Raw genomic sequence first — 22,999 nt, forward strand, 5'->3', positions numbered from 1 at the left:
GTACTGTTTTATCTTCCATTTTATCGTCTTTCTTAAGCACAGAGACGTACAGTAACTTGCCCAAAGTCACACAGCAAGTGATGTCAGGAACCTAGAAAATTATGCAGAGTGTTTACTTTTCCCGAGCCAAGCTCAGGGGAAGTGGTGGAGGAAAAGGCACCTCCTGAAAATTCCAATCCTGTCTCCGTCACTGGCCAGCTGTTCAGCTTGGGCAGAACACTGCATTTCTCTGTGCCTCTTTCCTCGGCTGTAAAATGAGGTGAAGGACTGTGCTTCCTTCGGAGGGTTCTGGTCGGGGTACAGTGAGGGGGTCCATGTCCAACTCTCAGCACAGTGCGTGGCATGTAGTAAAAAATATTGGCAATGGCCGCTGAGGAATCAGACCTCTTGCCTTATGTTCCTCTGGCATCGTCTCCTCTCCCCGTGGCACCAATTAATTAACGGGATGTACAGCGGTGTTGCAGTACCGCCCGAGGGGGCCTCAGGGAGGTGAGAGCTGCCAGCTCGCCGCCTCCTGACTCAGCTGGAAGTGTCACTCCTGTTTAACCATCTTGGAACGAGGAGGCTGCTCTTCAGCTGAACCCCCGGGGGCTACCTGGCCATTTGGGAGGAAGGGATCCATTAGAGCTTTCCTCTCTGCCTCCTGAGAAGCTCCAGACTCTGTTCCTCATCCTCCAGCCCCCATGCTGGTGGGTCCCCCCAAATTCTCCCCACTCTCTTCAGCACCCCAAGCTGAGCTCCGCCCCAACACCACCCTCCAGCCTGCCCTCAGCACCCTTCCTGACTCACAGAACTTCACACCCGCAGGGCAGCTCCGCACGGGCGCCAAACCCGAGCCCAGGGTCTACTCGAGCCTCCTGGACAGCGGCAGCCGGGGGGGCGAGCACGCCGCCTGCTTCGCGGAGCTGCGGAGGAACTTCGTGAACACGCGCCCGACCAAGCTGAAGAACCTGATCCTGCTGGTGAAGCACTGGTACCGCCAGGTGAGGCCACTCGTGAGGGTCCTTGCTGCAGGCATATGACTGTTTGAATTTGTGCTTCCACAATAGAATATTTTCTTACATTTAGTGGCTATTCATGTTTTTCTTTCTCGGAAGTGCCTGTTCATATCATTTGTCCATTATTTCCTACTGGGTTAGCTGTCTTCTTCTTGTTGATTTGTTGGCACTCTTTATATATTCAAGGTGCTAATTCTTATTGAGTCAATATAATGCAAATCTATTATCCCAGTCTGTGCCCTGAACTTTCACTTTGTGTATAGGTCTTTTGTCACAGGAGACCTCCCAGGCCAGCCTCAGGAATGCCCCCTTGCACTGTTCATGCTTGTTGATAGAACCTTGGGTATTGGGGAAGGGGTGCTCATCCTGTGCCTGGAGATGAGAGAACAGGCTCCCCAAAATCTTAGGGAACGTGGCTGGGCCCTTCTGTTGGACCACCCGTCATAAAGCAGCTCTGGTGTAAGGAGATCCTGGATTCCAGTTCTTGCTCAGCGACTGACTTGCTGTGCAACCCTGAGCAAGGTCACCGGGCAAGGCCTGTCTGCTCCCCGCTCCTGGGGCCTTGAATCTCCTACCTCTCCCTCCCTCCCCCTGAATATGAGCCAAGCACTTTGCTGAAGCCCCAGCAGTGAAGGCAGAGGAGAGGCACAAGATTGCTCTCGGCACAGCCGTGGAACACAGCATCCCGTCCCAGCCTCAGCCTGCAGGCAGAGATGGAGAGACCCAGGAAAGTTGTGCAGAGAACGAGCTCTCCCCTCCGCTCTGTCCTCTGAGCCCTGCCCCGCCGTCTGCAGGTGTGCCCACAGGAGGCCAGCAGGGAGCTGCTGCCCCCTGCCTACGCTCTGGAGCTGCTGACCATCTTTGCCTGGGAGCGGGGCTGCGGCAAGAATGCCTTCAGCCTGGCCCAGGGCCTCCGGACCGTCCTGGGGCTGGTCCAGGACTATCGGCACCTGTGTGTTTTCTGGACACTCAACTACAGCTTCGAGGACCCCGCGCTCAAGCAGTTCTTGCGGCGCCAGCTTGAGAGACCCAGGTACCCCCTAATGCCCCACTGCCCGCCCTCCCGCGCCCCGGCCACAGGGAGGTGCTTAAGACTGATAGAACGGCCTGCGTGGGGGCCAAGGCCGGCACGGCACGCGCACTTTCTAGTTCAGGGGGTTCAGCCCCAGATGCAAATTAGAATCACTCGGGGGAGTTTTAAAACATCTGCCACAAGTTTTGTGCATGGATGTTCTAGTGACATATAACGTCCGCATCCAGAGTGCACATTTCAATGACTTTGTATAAAGTGAACATACCTGTGAAACCCCCACCAGATCAGGATAGAATGTTCCAGCACTCCAGGAGCGTCCCCTGCACCCTTCTACAGGGAACCCCATTCTGACCGTTGTCGTTACAGTTCTGTTGTGACGTCATTTAAATGGCATCGCCTGGCACTTCCCTTTCTCAATGTGAAGTCTTTAGGACCCATCCCTGTGGTTTCGTGCAGTCACGGGTCATTCTTTTCCATTGCTGAATAGTATTGCTTTGTGTGAATTTGTCACAATATATTGTCCATTCTACTCAGGGTGGACATTTGGGTTGTTTCCTTTCTGGGGCTGTTACAAGTGGGCTGTGACACACAGTCTTGAATGTGTATTTCAGTGCATATGCATAAATGTTGGATATGGACGCAGGATTGAAATTGCTAAATCGTAGGGTATAATTCAGAGTGCGTGGGGGTGGATCCTGCTAGCTTACGATTCTAACAGGCAGCCAGAGTTGAGGACCACTGCTCCAATTTAATCTCCACAACAGCCCATCAAAGCAGGCATGGTTGTTATCCCCATTTTGAATGTGAGGAATCTGAGGCCCAGAGAAGGTAAGTCATCTGCCCCAGGTCACACAGCTGGAAAGTAGCAGAGCTGGGATTAGAACCAGGTTCCAATCTTGATCTTGACCATCTTGCTACCCAGAACCATCTCATCCCTCTGGATTTGCAGGCCTGTGATCCTGGACCCGGCTGACCCTACGTGGGATGTGGGAAACGGGGCAGCCTGGCGCTGGGATCTGCTGGCCAAAGAGGCAGAGTTGTGCTGTGACCACCCGTGCTTTCTGCAGGCAGCAAGCGGCCCTGTGCAGCCCTGGGAGGGGCTGGTGAGTGGGGGGCGCCCCAGAGTCCTTGGGCTTGACCCCTAAGTTATGTGCTCAGTGTTTCCTGAGTATCTTCTACGTGCCGGGGGCCGTGGCGTGTGGAACAGAGTTGAAAAAGCAGGAGCAGCACCGTGTGAGCAATCTGACCACCACGCCAGGCCTGCCCAGGGGGACAGGACACCTTGGTTTTCCTGGAGCTAGTGTCTGCTTACCACGCTGTGTCCGCCCGCCATAGGAGGACCTTCTTATCATTCATCCCCTCTGTATGGGCGCCTTTTCTAACCTGCACTAAGGTGCCATATGGGCTGGTGGCGGCCCTCCCACTTCCCCTCTCTAAGCCCCAGTGGCCCTGACTGTACCAATGGGAGGGGGCTGATGAGAGAAGGGGCATAGAAACCTCTGAGCATGGGTAGGATGGCTCCTTCCACAATCTTCCAGGACCTTCCACGCACCGGGTGCCCGGGTTTGGACCACCGCATCCAGCAAGACCCTGCCCAGAGGACCCCCGAGGACAGCGGGGTTCTCACTGGTGTGCACCCGAGCACAAGGAGGAGGCAGCCCTCGAGCCGAGCTCCTGGTCCCTCGAGCGCGGCCAGCATCGCGCCCCGCCCACCGCAGGCGGTCTCGGATCTGTCTCGGATCCCTGCCCCGGAGCTGGACCGCTTCATCCAGAACCACCTGATGCCCAGCTCCCAGTTCCAGAAGCAAGTGAGCAAGGCCATCGATGTCATCTTGCGCGGCCTCCGTGAGAACTGCGTCCACAAGCCCTCACGAGCCAGCAAGGTGAGTCTGGCGGGTGCAGGCACCAATGGGACCCTACGGAGGGACCACAGTGGCAGCAGAAGGAGACAGAGCAGGGACACTGGCCATCTCTGGAAGGGTACTTTGCTGGATGGAGAAATATATTTAAGTGCCAGCTTTTTTTTTTTTTAATGACACTTTCAAAAAAAAAAAAAAAACACACTATTCAACCATAATCAGATCACTTCCCTGCTCAGCTCAAAGTCCTCCAGCATTTCACCGGGTACGGCGGCCTCAAGGCCCGCGGGATCTGGCCCTGGTCTCCCTCCGACCTTCACTTCCTCCGCACTGGGCCCCTGGCTGCTTCTGGAACTCACCCAGCACACATCCCCACTGCCTGTTCTCTCTTCTAGAATGCTCTTCTCCCATCCTCTTAACTCCCTCTCCCCTCCTTAAGTCTGCAACTCAAGTCCCTTTCTCGCTGAGGCCTGACTACTCGATTTCAAACTGCAACCTCCACCCCACCCCGAGGCCCCTCACTGCTCCATCGGCCTCTGCCCAGCACCTGGAACCTTCCGGAACTGTTGTTTGCTGACTGTGCCTCCCTCCCCCACCCCCTGCTAGATTATCAGTTCCAGAAGAATGAGTAACTTTCACCCACTCGCACATCCTGGTACGCGTCAATGATCAATAAACATTCATTGAATGAATGAATGAGTGAATGAATGAATTGATTGAAACAGGCCCACAGAACACATCTGCAGGCCCCTGGAGCCCTGGGTCCTCCGAGTGCACCTGTGGTCCAGATGTGCAGTCGGCAGGTGCTGCAGGCATCCCACTGAAACCTTTGATCACGGCCCCGCTGTAGCCCGCCCACGTTCCCGGCTGCTGCATATCGGACTGACTTCGCGCAGCCTCCTCAGGTTGGAAGGCAGGTGCAGGCAGACACGGCCCGACTCTGCCAGGCTCCCAAGAGTCAGAGGTCACAGGGCTGTGTTGTAGTGCCCCTGACCCTACACCAGCGAAGAACAGTCTCAGGGTGGCGGGTGGGGTGCAGCTGGTGGGGTCAGAGGGTGACTCCTGGGCTCCCAGAGGGTCCCTGCTCTGAGATGTTCTTTTCCCTGCAGGGGGGCTCATTCGGCCGGGGCACCGACCTCAGGGGTGGCTGTGATGCCGAACTGGTCATCTTCCTCAACTGCTTCAAGGACTACAAGGACCAGGGGGCCCGCCGGGGGCAGATCCTTGAAGAGATACGGGCACAGCTGGAATCGTGGTGGCAGGACCGGGTCCCCAGCCTGAGCCTCAAGTTCCCTGAGCAGAGCACGCCTGGGGCTTTGCAGCTCCAGCTGGCGTCCGCGGACCTAGAGAGCCGGGTGGATGTCAGCCTGCTGCCTGCCTTCGATGCCATTGGTGAGGGTGCCCAGCCTGCGACTTGGAGAGCTGTCTTCATAGACGATCTGTGTGTGTGTGTTTGTTTTGTTTTGCTTTCCTTTTCGGTAGCTTTTCAGACTTTCTCTCGGTTCATAGCATTCTTCAGTGTCTGATCTGTCTGCATATGCTCTCTTTTTCTTTACACTGTTGAATTTGTCCTGCTTTTCCAATCTGAGAACTCAACTTTTCCTCTAGTTTTAGGAAAATGTCTTCCAACATCTCTTTGAAGACTGCCTCTTCCCTATTTTCTCTATTCTCTGCTTCTGGAACCACTCTTAAATGGCGGCTCACTTCCTTCTCCCTGTCTTTTCTTCTGTCTCGTTTTTCCCATCTCTGTATCTCTCAGGGCTGCCTGCCGTTCGCTTGTTCGATTCCACCTTCCTATTTCCTAACTCTCTTCAAATGTGTCTAATCTGCTTCTGGCCTTAATTTTTTTTAAATCTCAATGACTTTATTTTTCACTTGTAGAAGTTCTATTTGGCTCTTTCTCCAATCAACCCATCATTTGTTCATAGATTCCTATTCTTTCATTGTGGCTTCAGTTCCTTTGATCTCTTTAATTATTTTAGTCTCTCAGATTGTCCTGTTTTCTCCAGTTCTTGAAGGGCTGCTTCTCCTCGTTGTTGGGTTTCCTGACTCTCCCTCGTGGCAGATCGTTTCCTCATGTGCTCTGTAATTTTTGATCGTGAGCTCATCTTCGGAATATGTGGCACCTTCATTTTCTTTCCTTTCCCATGGACGTTCCTTCTGCTCTGGATTGGAGGCACAGCCTTTAGGGAACCAAGTTTTGATTTTGATTTCTAGCGAGGCTTCAAGAGTTTCACTAGTTCCCAGGCCAGTTTTACATTCTTTTAACAGCCAGGGGTTCCCCCACCAGACAGAGACTGTCGATTTGGGCTTCACACCCACATCCAGCACACAACTGGGTCTCCGTTTCTTCTTCCTCCCACCCAGAGCCCAACGGCAGGCTTCCTTGAAGTCTCTCTGAGAGACGGTGATCTTTTTTAGTCACCGTCCATGGAGAAGGCATCTATTCCAGAGTGCCAGCCTCACGAAAGAGGGGGGCGGGACTCCATTCCAGCTTCCTCTCGATGCCCTGATTTTCTCTTCTGGGAGCTAACAACATTAATAATAGCTACAGTTTATGTTTATTGAGCATGTTGCATATTCTAAGCCTTCACACATCGATTTCATTTGATTCTCACAAGAGCCCTATGAAGGGGATGCTATTTCTTACCTCCGTCTTACGGATGAGGAAACCAAGCCTCAAAGAGGCCAGGTCCGCACAGCTAGGATTTGAACCCAGGCCCGTCTGAGCCCAAAGCTCATCTCCTTCACCTCTTTGCTACATGGCTTGTCTGCGGTCAAGATTATCCACCTTGCAGAGTTACTGGGTGAATTACTGAAAATTATTTAAAAAGCGCCCAGCATATAGTCGGTACCAAATAATAATAATAATAATAATAGCTCTGCTTGCTATTGTAAGTTATAGATTGTCTACAGTTGATTCAATGTTTTATCATTGCTGTTAAACTTACGGAGGCTGGTGCTGGCTGGGCCGGGAAGGCTGCTGACTCCAATCAGAACTGTGCGCTCAGAGCTCCTAACACCCACAGGCCAGCTCCGCGCGGGCGCCAAACCCGAGCCCGGGGTCTACTCGAGCCTCCTGGACAGCGGCTGCCGGGGGGGCGAGCACGCCGCCTGCTTCGCGGAGCTGCGGAGGAACTTCGTGAACACGCGCCCGACCAAGCTGAAGAACCTGATCCTGCTGGTGAAGCACTGGTACCGCCAGGTGAGGCCCCCACGCCCCCTTGCTCCGCCCAGGAAGCGGGTGCTGTCATGGCAACTGCCTCAGCCAATCAGCTCCTCCTCTACGCCGCGATCACCACCACCCCCCTCCACTTCTTATTGGCCATCCCAGCTAGAAGGACCACCACCTCCATCCTCCAGGTCCCCTCCAAGACCTGGGAGCCTTAGGCTGAAAGAGAGTCTCCATCAGTCCCCAAAGCCTCCTTTCCTATGGCTCCGGTTCACCGTTTCTCTCGAGCTCATGTTTCTCCTTTCTCCTCGCGCTGCTGATGTTTTCCCGGTCCCTTCCCACCTCCAAGCCTTTGCTCGTGCTTTTCCCCCATCACCATCTTCTTTGCAAGTTGCGCCAGATCTTGAGCGTCCTTCAGGGCTCCCTCGCTGAACGCTCCTCTGAAGGCCAGCTCGCTCGCGCTCACTTATTCAACAAACGTCTCCTGAGCGCGCGTTGCTGCTAACTGTTGGGATACCGAGATGAATAGATTGCAGCTGCCCTTCCTCTACACCCGAGCCCATCCACCCTTTGAGGAAAGACTCTAGGCAAAGACCCAGTCTGAGCCTCTTAGCCTCACGGTGTGACCTTGGACGAGTCACTCTGCCCTCTGGAATGAGTTCATCCACCTGTAAAATGCAGAGGCTGAGCCAGGCTACCTCCAGGTTCTACTCTCTCTTGTCGTTTTGCTTTTTATATTCCTGTGTTTCTCTGACTGCGTAGGGCCGTGCATAGCACACAGTAGGTGCCCGCGTCCACTGATTCTTGACTGGCTTTGGGTGACACAGGTTGCAGCTCAGAACAAAGGAGCGCAGCGGGCCGGTGCCTCTCTGCCGCCCGCCTACGCCCTGGAGCTCCTGACCATCTTCGCCTGGGAGCAGGGCTGTGGGGAGGACCGCTTCAGCATGGCCCAAGGCCTGCGCACCGTCCTGGGGCTGGCCCAGCAGCACCGGCAGCTCTGTGTCTACTGGACGGTCAACTACAGCTTTGAGGACCCAGCTCTCAGAACGCACCTTCTTGGCCAGCTGCGGAACCCCAGGTGCACGCCCACTTCCCCACTGCCTGCTCTGTGTCATCCTTGTCCTGACCCATTGTCCCCTGGAGTCACTGTTCCACGAGCGGTCCAGGGCGGGGTTGGGGCACCCCACCCCGCTTCCCTCTGGACTCTGCTGAGAAGGCTTGGACACAAGGAGCCCTGAAGGAACCCAGGGCCGGTTTTAGTAACAGAGTAAAATACCATTTCTTAAACTAAGGGGCTGCCCAATAGCTTCCCGACAGAGGCGGCCAGCCGGGCACCCTCCTGCACTTGGGCAAACCTCGGCCAACCTTAAAGTCCTCACAGTCTCCTCCATCTCCCCAGGCCCCCCACCCCCTCCCGGTCTCTCCCACCCCTCTGTTCCTTCACTGATTCCCACCTTCCCCACCTGCCTGCCCACCCACTCTGCCCCCAGGCCCCTGGTCCTGGACCCTGCCGACCCCACCTGGAACGTGGGCCAGGGCAGCTGGGAGCTGTTGGCCCAGGAAGCAGCAGCCCTGGGGACGCAGCCCTGCCTTATGAGTAGAGAAGGGACACCAGTGCAGCCCTGGGATGTGATGGTAAGAGGGGGTCCCTGGGGTGGCAGGTGCTGGCGGCACCCCTTCCCAGATCCCCTTTCCTGGCCGGTGCACACATCCCCAGCCGCTGGGAGTGTAGGCTGCTGACGGCTTACAGCTGAGGCACGGGTTGTTCCCCCAGTGAGGCATGGGCCTCCTCAGTGCCCCCGTTCAAAGTTGGGGAAACTGAGGCTGTGTGGCAGAGGTGGCACCAGAACTGGAACTCTGGTCCCCATGATGCTGGGACCCACCGACCAGTTGAGAAGAAAAAAATATAGGACATAGTGGGAGTCTTGTCCTCATAAGACATCATAGGGCGGGGCCTGGCGGTCGCGGGGACCCCATCTCGAGCTGGCCCTACCTGGGTTCTCCCTGCAGCCCGCTCTCCTTTGCCAAACCCCGGCCAGTGACCTGGACAAGTTCATCACTGAATTCCTGCAGCCCAACCGCCACTTCCTGGAGCAGGTGAACAAGGCCGTGGACACCATCTGCTCGTTCCTGAGGGACAACTGCTTCCGGAACTCTCCCATCAAGGTGCTTAAGGTGGTCAAGGTGAGTCCCAGGGGGCTGTGGGCAGAGAGCAGGGCGGCGATCTCTCCCAGGTCCGGCCAGGTCAGAGCCATTTCTGTGGCCCCTGCAGCAACCAGCACAGGGCCAAGCATCAAGGAGAAAGTAGAATGTGGTCATGGCTGGATGGCAGAGGGAGGGCTCAGGTTGCCCAATGAGTTTGTTTTGGTTGCTCATGACAGCCAACTCAAAAGAAGTGACCAAAGGAAGGTATTGGCTGATGTCAGTGGAAAACCCTGGAGTAGAGCTGCCTTCAGACACAGCTAGATCCAGGAGCCCATACAGGATCTTCAGGACTCAGCTTTTCTCCCTAGCTCCTAGCTCTCGGCTCTGTCTTCTTCTGTCTTTGGACAGGCCCTGTCCATGTGATGGTCTTTGGCATCTCTAAGCTTCCAGAAAGGGAAATTCTCTTTTCTTGAAATTCAAAGAAAAGTCTTAGAATTGAGTGTCGTTGGCTGGCTATACCTCCCCAAACCAATCACGGGGCTGGGAGGACATCCTGCTCTGCCCGGCCATGCCTGGGTCACATGGTGGATTCAGCCCCATGTGGACATGATGGGCTGACTGTGGGGGAAGAGGGGCTCCCCCAGAGAAAGCCAGGATGTGGTCCCAGAGGGTGGAACGGATGTCGGGGTGTACCAGAAGTCACATTACCCACTGGAGCAGATACAACCTTAGTTCCCAATCGGAGTCACAGTGAGACGCAGGTCAGCACTGCAAAGAGCATCGGCACAGAGTCAGCCGATGAAAAGTCCCAGGCCTGGTGGTTTGCTGTGTGACCCCAGGTAAATACCTTCCCCTTTCTGATCCTTGACTTCCTCATCTGTAACACTTGAGGACAGTAGCCTGACTCGCTGTTCTCAATTGTGGCTTCACTTAGAATCACAGTGAGGCTTTTAAAAAATATACTGATGCCCCAGCCACGTCCCAAATTAAGTCAGCCTCAGGGGTAGAGGGGCCAGGCATTGGACAGACAGGCTTGAGAACCAAAGGCCTAAAAAAATCTCTCAAATCCCTTCCAGCCCCCAAACAATAGAATGAGAAATTTTACATTTATTGAAGGGTTTAAACTTATGTCTTGCACTTTTCCTTTTCTTACAACAATGCCACATATTAATTCCATATTAAAGATGTAAAACAGAGAGGTTAGGTGACTTGCCCAAGGTCACACAGCAGGTCCCTAACTCAGAGTGCAGAGCCCATAGTCTCTGGCAGGAGGAGGTCAAGCGGTACTTCAAGGGTCGAGCCACCTGCCATGTCCTCTCCAGGGTGGCTCTTCAGCCAAAGGCACAGCTCTGCGAGGCCGCTCAGACGCCGACCTAGTGGTGTTCCTCAGCTGCTTCAGCCAGTTCACCGAGCAGGGGAACATGCGGGCCGAGATCATCTCAGAGATCCGAGCCCAGCTGGAGGCGTGTCAGCAGGAGCGGGAGTTTGAAGTGAAGTTCGAGATCTCCAAGTGGGAGAACCCGCGCGTGTTGAGCTTCTCCCTGACATCCCAGACGATGCTGGATCAGAGTGTGGACTTTGACGTGCTGCCGGCCTTTGACGCCCTAGGTGAGGTGCCCAGGCACAGTCCCCAGAAGGGGAACAGCAGAGGCAGGGCTGCCACGGACAGCTGTAGAGTTTGTGCACTGCACAACTAGACCGCACCTGTTCACATCGTAGGCATTGTCGATGTGGATGTTTGTCACACCGGTCCTGCAAAGTGTCCGGAGAAAAGGGCACCTTTTGCTAATTCATGCAAAGGTGCTATGTGGGCAAACGGTGGTCCTGAGCTGCGTTCTTGTCCCAGCAGCTCCACCAACATGCTGGATGATCTTGAACAAGGGACTTCCCACCCTTGAGCCCCACCGTTTTCATCTGACAGTGCGGACACTGAAGTATCTCAGTGCGTCCCCAGCTTTGAGTATCCGTGTACCACCTCCCACAGCTGCCACAGACCCATTCGATCAGTCCATTCAATTAGTGCACCTACTGTGTGCCGGACTCTTCCCAGTCCTGAGCACAAACCCCTGAACCAAACAGCCACAAATGCCTTTGTCTGTACTCAGCTCCGAGTGTGAGAGCAGAGTCTGCAGGGGAGGAAACCCCCTGGAAACGAATGTATCTGGCTCCTGAGGTTTGGGAAACAAGTAGCAAGGGAGAGATTCATCCAGAAATGCATCTGAATCTATTCAGCTCCCAGCTCAGAGGGCGAGAGCTGGGTATCAGGGGTGCCTTTTGGTGCAAGGGACCAGCCGGGGATGCCAGCGCTGCCCACCCCCCGCTGTGTTCCCTGCAGAGGCTCTGCCTTGTCAGAGAGAGACCAGCAGGTGTCAGACGTTAAAGAAAGGTCAGCTCCCAGCTGAGACGTCCTCCTGCTGGGGAAGCGGGTGCATTGAAGGTGGGCAGCAAAGGGGATGAGACCCCCCCCCCCAAGGATTTCATGCCGGGCCTGTGTTCCCCCTCAAAGACCCCCGGGCCTCCCACTGGGTCCTGTCCACCCACAGGGAGACGCCCAGCAGGAGATCTCAAGAAGTCCTTCCTGAGCTGGCCCCACGGGGACCCTAGGGAGTGAAGTGATGGTGGCCTCCTCCCCCCCTGCAGGCCAGCTGGTCCTGGACTCGCGGCCCCGCCCGCAGGTCTACGTGGATCTCATCCACAGCTACAGCAACGCGGGCGAGTACTCCCCCTGCTTCACGGAGCTGCAGCGCAACTTCATCAGCTCCCGGCCCACCAAGCTGAAGAGCCTCATCCGACTGGTGAAGCACTGGTACCAGCAGGTTTGCAGGGGTGCGGGGCCACCTGCCGTCGGCCGGGCTGTCCCTCCGCAGCGCTGTCCCGGGAGGATGCGGGGCCCGGCCCCGGCCGGAACCCTGGGCTGGTGGAGCAGAAAGAGAGAGATTTCCCAGCCATGGGACCTCAGTCTCCTCATCTGTGCAATAGGGCTGACATAACCGTGCCGTGGGATTTGACGGGATGATGACCGTATGGCATGGGCACACGGAGGTGCCCAACAGAAGTTTGGGGTGGGGTTTGCCCACTCTGGAAGGGTCCCTCCCATTCCTCTTCATTGCCGGGAGGGACCAACACATCCCCTGTCTCCTTGTGTCCCAGTGCAACAAGATGCCCAAGGGGAGGGGCTCGCTGCCCCCCCAGCACGGGCTGGAGCTGCTGACTGTGTATGCCTGGGAGCAGGGCGGGTGCGACTGCCAGTTCAGCATGGCCGAGGGCTTCCGCACCGTGCTTGAGCTGGTCCGCCAGTACCGCCAGCTCTGTGTCTACTGGACTGTCAACTACGACAACGAGAACGAGACCGTCAGAGACTTCCTGAAACTGCAGCTTCAGAAGCCCAGGTCCAGGCCACCCTCCATGCCCGGGTTCCCAGCTCCGGGGTCGCTCCCTCCCTCCCCGCCTCCTAAGGGCATGGAGCAGAGGCAGGAAAGTCTTCTTTCTAGAGCCGAGCTCCTTTCTAACAGTGGTGCTCAGTACTGAGGGACAGGCAGCCAGCTTCCTGGTCACCTGTAAACAGGGTGGCCCAGTGGGATGCAGGATCCAAGTTAAATCTGAATTCTAGATAAACAGTGGGAAACTTTCTGGTCTAAGTATGTCCCATGCAATATTTGGGATATACTTATGCTTTGAAAAAAAAAAAAGCTTACTCATTTATCCAAAACTCCAATTGAACTGGGCATCCTCTACTGGTATTTGTTTAATCTGGCAACCCCACCTGCGAACCCTCGGAGAACATAAGCATACCTCGTTCTTGGGGATTTCGCCTACCTCTGAAATGGTGCAGAGGTACCAGAGGTGCTTTCACAAGTGCCTGAGGCACCTCCAGGCAGTGGACAATGGCTCCTTGAGCGATGTGTTGAGAAAGACTCTGAGGTTGTGATTTGGCTCAGTGAGAAGAGTTGCCTGCTCAGTCAGCGAGGTGTCCCACCCACACAGGAAGGGAGAGGGGCGCAACCAGTGCTGTGATTGATTAAGGATGCCTGCTTGGCGTCCAGAAGGGGTGAGCATGCCTGAGCACTGTGGTTGATTGGCAATGTCTGCCCTGGATGCCGCTGGGAGACCTGGACCACGTGTGGCTTATTTTCTCTCCCTGCCCTCGAGCGTGTGTCCAGAGCCCTGAAGAGTCTCCGAGCCCTGTCCCTGCCCACTGCAGAGTGTTGGTGAGGGAAGAGAATAGTCCAACCAACCCTAGAATAGTCCAACCAAATTCCTCAAAGTTGCAGGAATAAGACTGACCCTGGATGGAAATTGCAGGCCCATCATCCTGGATCCGGCTGACCCGACAGGCAACCTGGGCCCCAATGCCCGCTGGGACCTGCTGGCCAAGGAAGCTGTGGCCTGCATGTCTGCCCCATGCTGCATGGGCAGGGATGGCAGCCCCATCCAGCCATGGCCGGTGAAGGTGAGAGACCTGTGGGGCAGCAGGGGCGCCCTTGGTGGGGGTGCAATGTGGGCGGGGGAGGGGCATGTCTGCTCCCAAAGGGGCAGGGCCCAGTCCTGGCCCCGGGTGTGCCCCCGGCCTCCATGTCCTGTCTGTCCATGGGTCTCAGCTTCTCCAGGAAGGTCAGGGCTAACCAACGTCTTCTATAACCCTCCCCAGGCTGCGGTGTGAAGCCCAGAAAGTCAGTGGTCGTGCCAGATGGACAGATGGACACCAGCCCTTGCCCTGGGGAGACTCAGGGTCACCTGGCACATGTGTGTGTGAGTGTGTGAGAGACAGCGAGACTGAATCAGTGGGTCTGCCTCCTCCGCAGTCCAGTCTCCCATCCCTCCTCCCAGTGGCCCCTCTGCTCTCCCCACCTGACTCAGTCTCATCGAGCACCACCCGGGACCAGATGGGCCCTCGCCGGCTCACACACTCCCCTGCACCCTGCAGTCCGTGGGTCGGCCCCAGCCTGGGTTCTCAGCTTCTCCGTCACCCTCGTGACTCTCTGTTCTCAGGCAGCTGCTGCTGCATCCTACCCTGCACCCCACCCCTGCTGTGAACGGCCTCTTTCTCCCTGACTTCTCTCTGCCCATCCACACGGGCTCACATCCTTCCTCCTGCAGAAACCCATCCCTGGCCTCCCAGTGCCTTGCCTTCTTCCCCAGTCCAAGAACTTTTCACGGGGATGGCAGAGTTTTCATCTCATTTGTCAGCCACTATCAGTTGGTCGTGGCTGCCTGGAGCCCTGTGTTCTGAAGGATTCTGAAGAATGGATACATAGCTGGGAAGAGTGACCTTATCGATTGGTTATGTCTGCCATGGATGCAGTAGAGGAAGGTGGTGGCATGAGTGCCGTGATTGATTGGCAGTGTCTGGCCTGGATGCAGGAAGAAGGTGCTCACAGGCCTACAGTGTATCTTTGGGCTATTGAGGAGCTCTCTGAGCTCAGCTGCCAGCAGGGGAGCATGCCCGGATCAGCTAGCTTTGTCTGTCACATATACATGGGTACATGAATGCCATGCGTTCCCGCTCACTGGACACCTAATTGGATCCCTTCTCATCAGAGACCTCGGTTTCTTCACCCTTCCTGTTGCATTCATTCCCCCAGTTTGTACATCTCGATGCCATGCCTTGTTTGTCTTCCTGAATTTTTACTGGGTTTCTGTCTTCTCTCCTGACCCACTGGAATGCCACCCATGGGATCCTCCATCCTGAACTGAACGTGAGCCAATGCTCGAACAACAGTGCTCAGCCTGTTTCTCTCTGCCTCCAGAACAAATCTACCAGGTCCATGCAGGAGGCACTCCAGACCTCCAGTCCAACAACGGTGCCCCTCTTAGTCAGGGCTCAGCACAGAAACCAGAAAGTACTCCAGGAATCGTAAGCAGAAAGGGGATCCACCTAAACCCACCTAAACTCTGCCAGAGGAGCAGAAGGCAGGGGCCACCACTGGACTATTGGTTTCAAGATCAGATCACCGTGGCTGACTCAGAGGTCAGGAAGCTGCTGTTTCTGCCAACGCCACTGCAGCCGCCCCACTGCCACACACCCACAGCGCTGGGGCCCAGACCCGGGAACAAGGGCTCAGCGGCCACAAACATCTCTCAGGACTTGCCAGCTGCCAGCGCTGCAAGAAGATGGCTTCTGCCTCCCTCCTTTAGCACAATTTAAATTACAGCCAGAATTCTGGCTGCAGGGGAGTCTGAGAGGTGAATGTTTCATCTCCCATCCCACGTAGCGCAGGGAGGAATGGATGCCCAGTGCCTGGGCCCAGGGTCCGGCCAGCATCCCCTGCAGCTGCACTGGGAACATCTTTTGGGTGGGTGATGGAGTGGTCCATCCCAGAAGGGAGGGCCAGGAGACAGAGAAAGCAGCCACTGCACATCCCCTCTCTGCCCTCCGGAGTATCTCAGACAGTCTGACTCTCTCGGGACCACTGCTGGGCACTGCCGGTCAGGTGCTGTGTTAGTCCCTTCGGGCTGCTGTCACAAAGTACCACAGTCTGCGTGGCTTATAGTCTCTCTTAGTGCTGGAGGCTGGAAGTCTGCCATCAGGGTGCCAGCCCGGTCGGGCTCTGCAGAGGGCCCTCTTCCGGGCTGCAGACTTCTTGTGTCTTCCGTGGTGGGAAGAGAGCTAGCCAGCCCTCTGGCCTCTTCTTGTAAGGGTGCTAATCCCATTCACAGGGCTCTACCCTCCTGACCTAAGGACCTCCCAGAGGCCTCACCTCCTCACACCATCACCCTGGGATTAGGGTTTGAACATAGGGATCCAGGGGGACACGAACATCCCATGCATTGCAGGGATGCAGGCCAGGGGACGGGAGGAAGCGCTCTCCCCTCACCATCATCATCTTGGAGAGAGAGAGGGATGGAGAGCCGTGCTCTGCTCCACAGGGAGCCAGTCCTCCGCCTTCGGCTCAGCCCACAGGGTCTGGGGTGGGTGAGGCTCGGGCAGACCCCCCACGACCCGAGCCACATGTACGCCTCCATCCCCGTGTTGCTCTTGCTGCTGGATGGGTGTTAATAAAGTCTTCTTAAACTCACCTTGCTGACTGGCCGGGAACCTAAGACGGGAGCTCTCAGGACCCCAAGTTACACCTTCTGTGTTAGCCCCGGCTGCTGCTCCGCGCTGTCCCGAGAACTCAGGGGAAACACCTGTGGGCAGCAGAGACCTGCTCTGCCACGTGTCCGGCAGCAGATGGGGACTCAGCCCGCACGTTGCGAGCCTTCAGTTCTCGTCCTGGGTGGACCGGGTGGATCCCAATGTGGGGACTCCCATCCTCACCACATGGACTCCAGGCCTCCCTCTCGAAATGGCTGTAGAGCTAGGATAATTGTGAGCTGGTGGGAAACAGGGGGGCATGAGTGTGTGGGAAGAGAGGTGAGGTGGTCCCCTGGGCCGGGCAGAGAGGACGTCTTGCCATCGGAGCAGGGGCGTACTTTATTCTAGCCGCTTGGTCTTTGACAGTGGCCCCTGGGATTGACTTAGTGGCTCCGCTGTAACTTTTGGGGTCTTCCTGATGCAGCCACACCCTTAGGGAGTTGTCAGTTCTCCCTAAGTTGACTTATGCATTCAATGATCACCCAAAAATAGCCACATGCACTTTTCTCTGTAACTAGACAAGTTGGCACTGAAGTTCTTATGGAAAAATACACATCCAAGAAAAACTAGGAAAACGCAAAAAACCAGGAAAAGAGCTCTGAGGAGGGACTACCCTTAACTGATATTAAAACATACACTGAAGCCTCTAGTATTTAAACAGCTTGGCAGTGGCACATAAATAAACAGGCCAGTGGAATTGGGTGGCACCTGCCATGACCTTGGTAAAAAAAAAAAAAAAAAACGAAAAGCTAAATGTGATCAACCAGCAACTGAAAGCCCAGAATGAGCACCTGAGGCTCCTTCTACCCCCTGTAGCCAGACGGCAGGGAAGTGAGGCCCCAGCCCAGGAGCGAACTGCAAGGGAGGCGGGGCTCCAAAGAAAGGGTTGTGTTGTTTTTAAATTTAACTTTTACTTAAAAACAAATTTTTCTTTAAGCCAAGAAGGGAAGTTTCTTTTTTTTTTTTTTTCAAAGTTTTGTATGTCAGTACATTTTTTTGTTTCGAAGATTGGCCCTGAGCTAACGTCTGTTGCCAATCTTCCTCTTTCTAACCCCTTCCCCTTCGCCCCAGTACATAATTGTAGATCCTGGTTGTAGGTCCTTCTAGTTCTTCTATGTGGGACGTGACCTCAGCATAGCTTGATGAGCGGTGCCATGTCCACACCCGGGATCCGAACTGGTGAACCCTGGGCCGCCGAAGCAGAGCACGTGAACTCAACCGCCACACCACCAGGCCAGCCCCCTAAAAAATTTCTATTGAGATATAATACATATACCATAAATTTCACCTTTTAAAGGGTGCAATTCAGTGGTTTTAGCATATTCATAAGGTTTATATTTAGTATATTCACAAGGTGAGCGAAGTCACAAGGTGTACACATCACACTAATTCCGGAACATTTTCATCACCCCCAAAAGAAATCCAAAACCCCTCAGGGCTCACTCCCCATTCCCTCCAGCCACCTCCCCCTGATCCCTGGCAACCGTGAATCTGCTTTCTGTCTCTACCACAGACACTTTGTATAAAGGGAATCCTACAATACGTGACCTCTTGGGTCTGGCTTCTTTCACTTAGCACAGTGTTTTCACATGTGACAGCGTATGTTAGGCTTCATTCCTTTTTATTACTGAGTAATATTCCACTGTATGGATGTGCCACAATTTGTTTCTCCATTCATCCATTGATGAGCATTTGGATTTTTCCCACTTTTTGCCCACTGTGAATAATACTGCTATGAACATTTGTGTACAAGATTTTATGTGGACATATATTTTCATTTATCTCAAGTGAAATACCCAGGAATGGGATTGCTGGGTCACATGGTGAGCCTAGGTGCAACCATTTGAGGAACCACCTTACTGTTTTTCACAGAAGCTGCACCACTTATGCCCCCACCAGCAATGAATGGGGGTCCCAGTCTCTCCACATCCTTGCCAACACTTTTTATCGTCCATCATTTTGATTATAGCCATCCTAGTGGGTGTGAAAGAAAGTTATATACTCTCAAAATAATCAGGTCTGCTAAACAAGGTCAGGACCTAGCTTGGGAAAGAATGGGACCCTGACTCATAGACGGGGCACGTAAGAGTTGAAGCTCCTGAAAATCTTGAATCCCCAGATTCCTCTGAGCTGCAGGAATGGCCCACCCACCCTCCTTGTTAAAAGCTAGCCCCTCTCCCCTCACCTAGAGACCCTGTGGAGGCCTGTCTTCCGTAAGACCTGTGCCCACCTTCCCTCTTGCCCTCTAGGCCTATGACTAATGTTAAGTCCCGAAATAACCCAGTTGAGGATGTGCTGGGCCTGAGAAGGGAGGGAAGGACTTGTATCCCGAAGACCCATAGGGATGTGAGCATGATGGCAGTGTCGGAGAATCCCTTTGTCTCTCCCCTTCAATCTACAGCTAGTTGAACATCCGTAACCCAAGAAGGCTACATGGCCAACACACCAGGATGCTGGAGAGACCCACACATCAGTATACACGAAGGTACAAAGAGGAGGTGAACTGGGGGAACAGCAGGGGCAGTACCCAGGATCCTGGACCCCCAGCCCCAGAGAACCTGGTGGGCAGCAGCAGAGGCAAAGATGTTCGAACCTCCCAACTGCAGTGACACCTGAGGCCAAAAGGAAGCAAACAACAGCAGAGGCAGTGCCCACAAACCCTGCTTCCCCCACCCTCCCCCTGCCCTGCCACCATGGTGGCGCTTCTGACCACAGTGATTCTGTACAGACATGGGGGAGGCATCAGTCATCGCTGTGACCCCCAGCAGTGAAGCCAGCAGCCATAGCAACACCAGCCCTGTGTCAGTGACCCCTGAAGTACACGTGATGAGGCAAGAGTGCCGAGTACCCGGCGACACCCCTAACAGGGGCAGTGGAGGGTGGAACGTGCTGATCCTCAAACACAGCCAGAGGCAGCTCAGGGAAGAGAAACCAAAACTAGTGCCACAGCAGCACCTACTGGAGAACAAAAGAAAGCCCTCTAATCTCCAATCGGCTGAATAGTTAGAATCAAAACAAGCAAAGCTGCACCTAAGTAAGAAAAGTGTTCACTGTGACAAATGCACCAGCAGAAGAACAACCCAGCAAGCACCACAGAAAGCCACAGTAACACAGCATCACAAAAAGAAAATAACGCTTCTCCAGAAACCAAGCACAAAGTCATGGGAGATTGTGATCTAACTGATAAAGAATTCAAAATAGTTGCCATGATAAACTCAACAAAGTACAAGAAAACCCAGAAAGGCAGTTCAGTGAGCTCAGGAATAAAATCAATAAACAGAAGGAATACTTTACCAAAGAGATTAAAACTCTAAAAAAGAACCAAACAGAAATTCTGGAGCTGAAGAAATCAATAAAGGAGATGAAGAATGCATTGAAAAGCCTTGGAAATAGAGCAGACCATATGGAAGAGAGAATTAGCAAGCTTGAAGACAGAAACCTAGAAATGATGCAGGTAGAAGAGGAGAGAGAACTGAGACTTTTAAAAAATGTAAAAATTCTATGGGAATTATCCAAATCCATTAGAAAGAACAGCATAAAGACAATGGGTATACCAGAAGGAGAAGGCAGAGAGAAGGGAGTGGAGAGCTTATTTAAAGAAAGAATAGCTGAGAACTTCCCAAACCTGGAGACAGAACTCGATAAACTAATAAAACACCCAATTATCTCATTGCAAAAAGACCTTCTCCAAGACACATGATAATGAAACTGTCAAAAGTCAATGACAAAGAAAGAATATTAAAGGCAGCCGAGGGGAAAAACAACCTACAAGGGAACCCCCATTAAGCTATCAGCAGATTTCTCAGCAGAAACTCTACAGGCCAGGAGAAAATGGAATGATATACTCAAAATATTGAAAGATAAATACTGTCAGCCATGAATATGCTATTGAGCAAAGTTATCCTTTGGATATGAAGGAGAAATAAAGGCTGTGGGAGTGAAACAAAAGCTAAGGAAGTTCATCACCACTAAGACCTGCCTTACAAGAAATGTTGAAAGGAGACCTCCTACCTGAAACAAAAAGGCAAAAGTTTACAAAGCTTGGAGCAAGGTGATAAATAGACAGACAGAATCAGAAAACTGCAACTCTGTATCAGAACAGGTTAGAAAACACTATTGTACCATGAAGACTAAAGGGAAAGAAAGTATCAAAAATTACTTTAACCAATTCAATTTGGTAACAAATTCACCATACAAAAAGGGACAATTTGTGACAACAAAAATATAGAAGGAAAAGGACAGAACCTGCGTAGGCAAACAGAGATAAGATGCTCTCAGCAGAGGACTATCTCATCTATGAGATCTTTTATACAAACCTCATGGTGACCATGAAACAAAAATTCAAGCAGAGTCACAAAACATAAAAAAAGAGAAAACTGAGAAACACATCACAGAAAACCACCAAACTGAAATGGCAGACAGAAACACAAAGAAAAAGAAACAATAGAAATATAAAACAACCAGAAAACAAAAGATAAAATGGCAGTATTGAGCCCCCATATATCAATAATCACTCTAAATGTAAATGGATTGAATTCATCAATCCAAAGACACAGAGTGTCTGGATGGATTAAAAAACAACACCCAACAACATGCTGCCTCCAGGACACACATCTCAGCTCTAAAGACAAACACAGACTCAGAGTGAAGGGATGGAAGACAATACTCCAAGCTAACGGTAAACAGAAGAAAGTGGGTGTAGCCATACTTATATCGGGCAAAGTAGACTTCAAGATAAAAAAGATAAGAAGAGACAAAGATGGACATTTTATAATGATAAATGGGACAATCCACCAAGAAGACATAACATTTATTAATATATATGCACCTAACTTAGGAGCAGAAAAATATATAAAGCAATTATTAACAGACCCAAAGGGAGAAATTGACAGCAACACAATAATAGTAGGAGACCTTCATACCCCACTTACATCAATGGTTAGATCACCCAGACAGAAAGTCAGCAAGGAAACCCTGGCCTTAAATGAAACATTAGACCAGATGGACTTAATAGACTCACATAAAAGATTCCATCCTCAAACAGCAGAATACACATTCTTCTCAAATGCACATGGAACATTCTCAAGAATAGAACATATGTTGGGAAACAAAACAAGTCTCAATAAATTCAAGAAGACAGAAATTACATCAAGTATCTTTCCCAAGCACAACGGTATGACACTAGAAATCAACTACAAGAAGAAAGCTAGGAAAGTCACAAATATAAAAATAAAATAAATATAATAAATAAATAATATATAAAATAATATATAATATATATAAAATAAATAAAATATAAAAATTAAAAAGTGGAGACTAAACAACATGCTACTGAACAACTATTGGATCAATGAAGAATTCAAAGAAGAAATAAAAAAATACCTGGGGACAAATGAAACCAAATAGCCATAAGACCCTGGCAGCGTGTACCAGCAAAAGTCAGGTGGGGATGTGTAGGAGTGGACCCCATGGTGCTTGATCCAGGGCCTGCAGTGTAATTGGATGCGGAAGTTTATTGATTTGAAAGTCCCCTGCTGGGATTCAGGATTTCACATCCTGGGATGGACTGCAAGAGAAAGTGCCAATTTGCAGCCAGCAAAGCTCCTAGAAGAATGAAGAAAGTGGGAGCCTGTGCTGAGCGAGATCAAATACCAATATTGCTATGGGAGATGGTGGAAGATGGGATTAAAAGCTCAGAGGAGTGGGCATGCTGGGATGGGTATGCTATCCAAGGCCAGACACACCACCAATTATCTTCTGTGGAAAAGCAGAGAATGTACCTTTACTGAGGCCATAAGGACTAGGCCAGTGAGAGGACCCAGCATCACTAAGGAGGCTGGGTGGCCTCCTCCGTAGAAGATGCTGTTATAAGCTCCCTAACGGTACTGGGGATGGTAGAACCCTGAGATAATAGCAGCCACAAGGCAACTCTTACCCACGGATGGACACAATTCTCCTAATGAGTGGTGGGGTTGAGGGGCAGCCAGGAGGGCCTGACCCACAGAGAGTTAAGGAGCTGGTCATAAAATATAGCACCCCTGGGGGCAGACTAGATGGGCCACAGACCAGGGAACTACTCAATCTGCACATGAGGATGCTTCAAGGATGGACAATTACGCCACAGGGAATTTCCTCCAAAAAGCCATCATCCTTTCCCAGGGGCTTCCCAGGGAACCCATCTGGGACACATGACAACTAAACAGAACATGTGACCCTAGGCGGGAGACGGAGGGGATGCTACGGAGAACAGCGTTAGAGTAACTGGGAAAATTTGAAGGTAAGAATATATTCGTTATACATGCTGTAAGGAATGATAGCATTATGTCAGTGTTAAAGTTCTGAATCAGATCATTGCTCCGTTTACAGAACAAGATACCCATGTTCTTAGGGGATCCACATTGAGGTATTTAAGAGTAAGGGGTCTGGATGACTATGGTGTGTCCGCGCAGGTTCATCAGTTGTGACAAATGTACGGTGGGCGATGCTGGCAATGGAGGAGGTTGTGTGCACGTCAGGGCCACGGGTATCTGGGAACTCAGCCATAATAATACTGATAAGATGTGCCTAGAGAGAGAATAAGGGGCAGACGTGGTGGAATAATCTGGGTGAAGGACATAAGGAACGTCTTTGTACTCATCTTGCAAATTTTCTGTGTTTCAAATTATTTCTAAATAAAGTGTTTAAAAAATAATAAGAAATAAAGCACAGGCTTTGCAA

The 22,999-nt window shown here is 52.5% G+C and overlaps 1 protein-coding gene across 1 annotated transcript in view; it reads left to right on the plus strand.

Annotated features, from left to right (window-relative positions):
• LOC106842212 (2'-5'-oligoadenylate synthase 3-like) overlaps positions 1-22,999 on the plus strand; it is a 52,810-nt gene that overhangs the window by 3,205 nt on the left and 26,606 nt on the right. The window contains exons 3-15 of the mRNA XM_070516808.1: positions 808-983; positions 1,793-2,031; positions 2,981-3,134; positions 3,570-3,914; positions 5,000-5,282; positions 6,920-7,095; positions 7,890-8,140; positions 8,553-8,697; positions 9,073-9,246; positions 10,530-10,815; positions 11,848-12,023; positions 12,358-12,596; positions 13,510-13,657. Coding sequence (XP_070372909.1) covers positions 808-983; positions 1,793-2,031; positions 2,981-3,134; positions 3,570-3,914; positions 5,000-5,282; positions 6,920-7,095; positions 7,890-8,140; positions 8,553-8,697; positions 9,073-9,246; positions 10,530-10,815; positions 11,848-12,023; positions 12,358-12,596; positions 13,510-13,657 — 2,792 coding nt within the window. The remainder of the gene's footprint in view (positions 1-807; positions 984-1,792; positions 2,032-2,980; positions 3,135-3,569; positions 3,915-4,999; positions 5,283-6,919; positions 7,096-7,889; positions 8,141-8,552; positions 8,698-9,072; positions 9,247-10,529; positions 10,816-11,847; positions 12,024-12,357; positions 12,597-13,509; positions 13,658-22,999) is intronic.

Source organism: Equus asinus, chromosome 8 (assembly GCF_041296235.1).
Source record: "Equus asinus isolate D_3611 breed Donkey chromosome 8, EquAss-T2T_v2, whole genome shotgun sequence".
Classification (NCBI taxonomy): domain Eukaryota; kingdom Metazoa; phylum Chordata; class Mammalia; order Perissodactyla; family Equidae; genus Equus; species Equus asinus.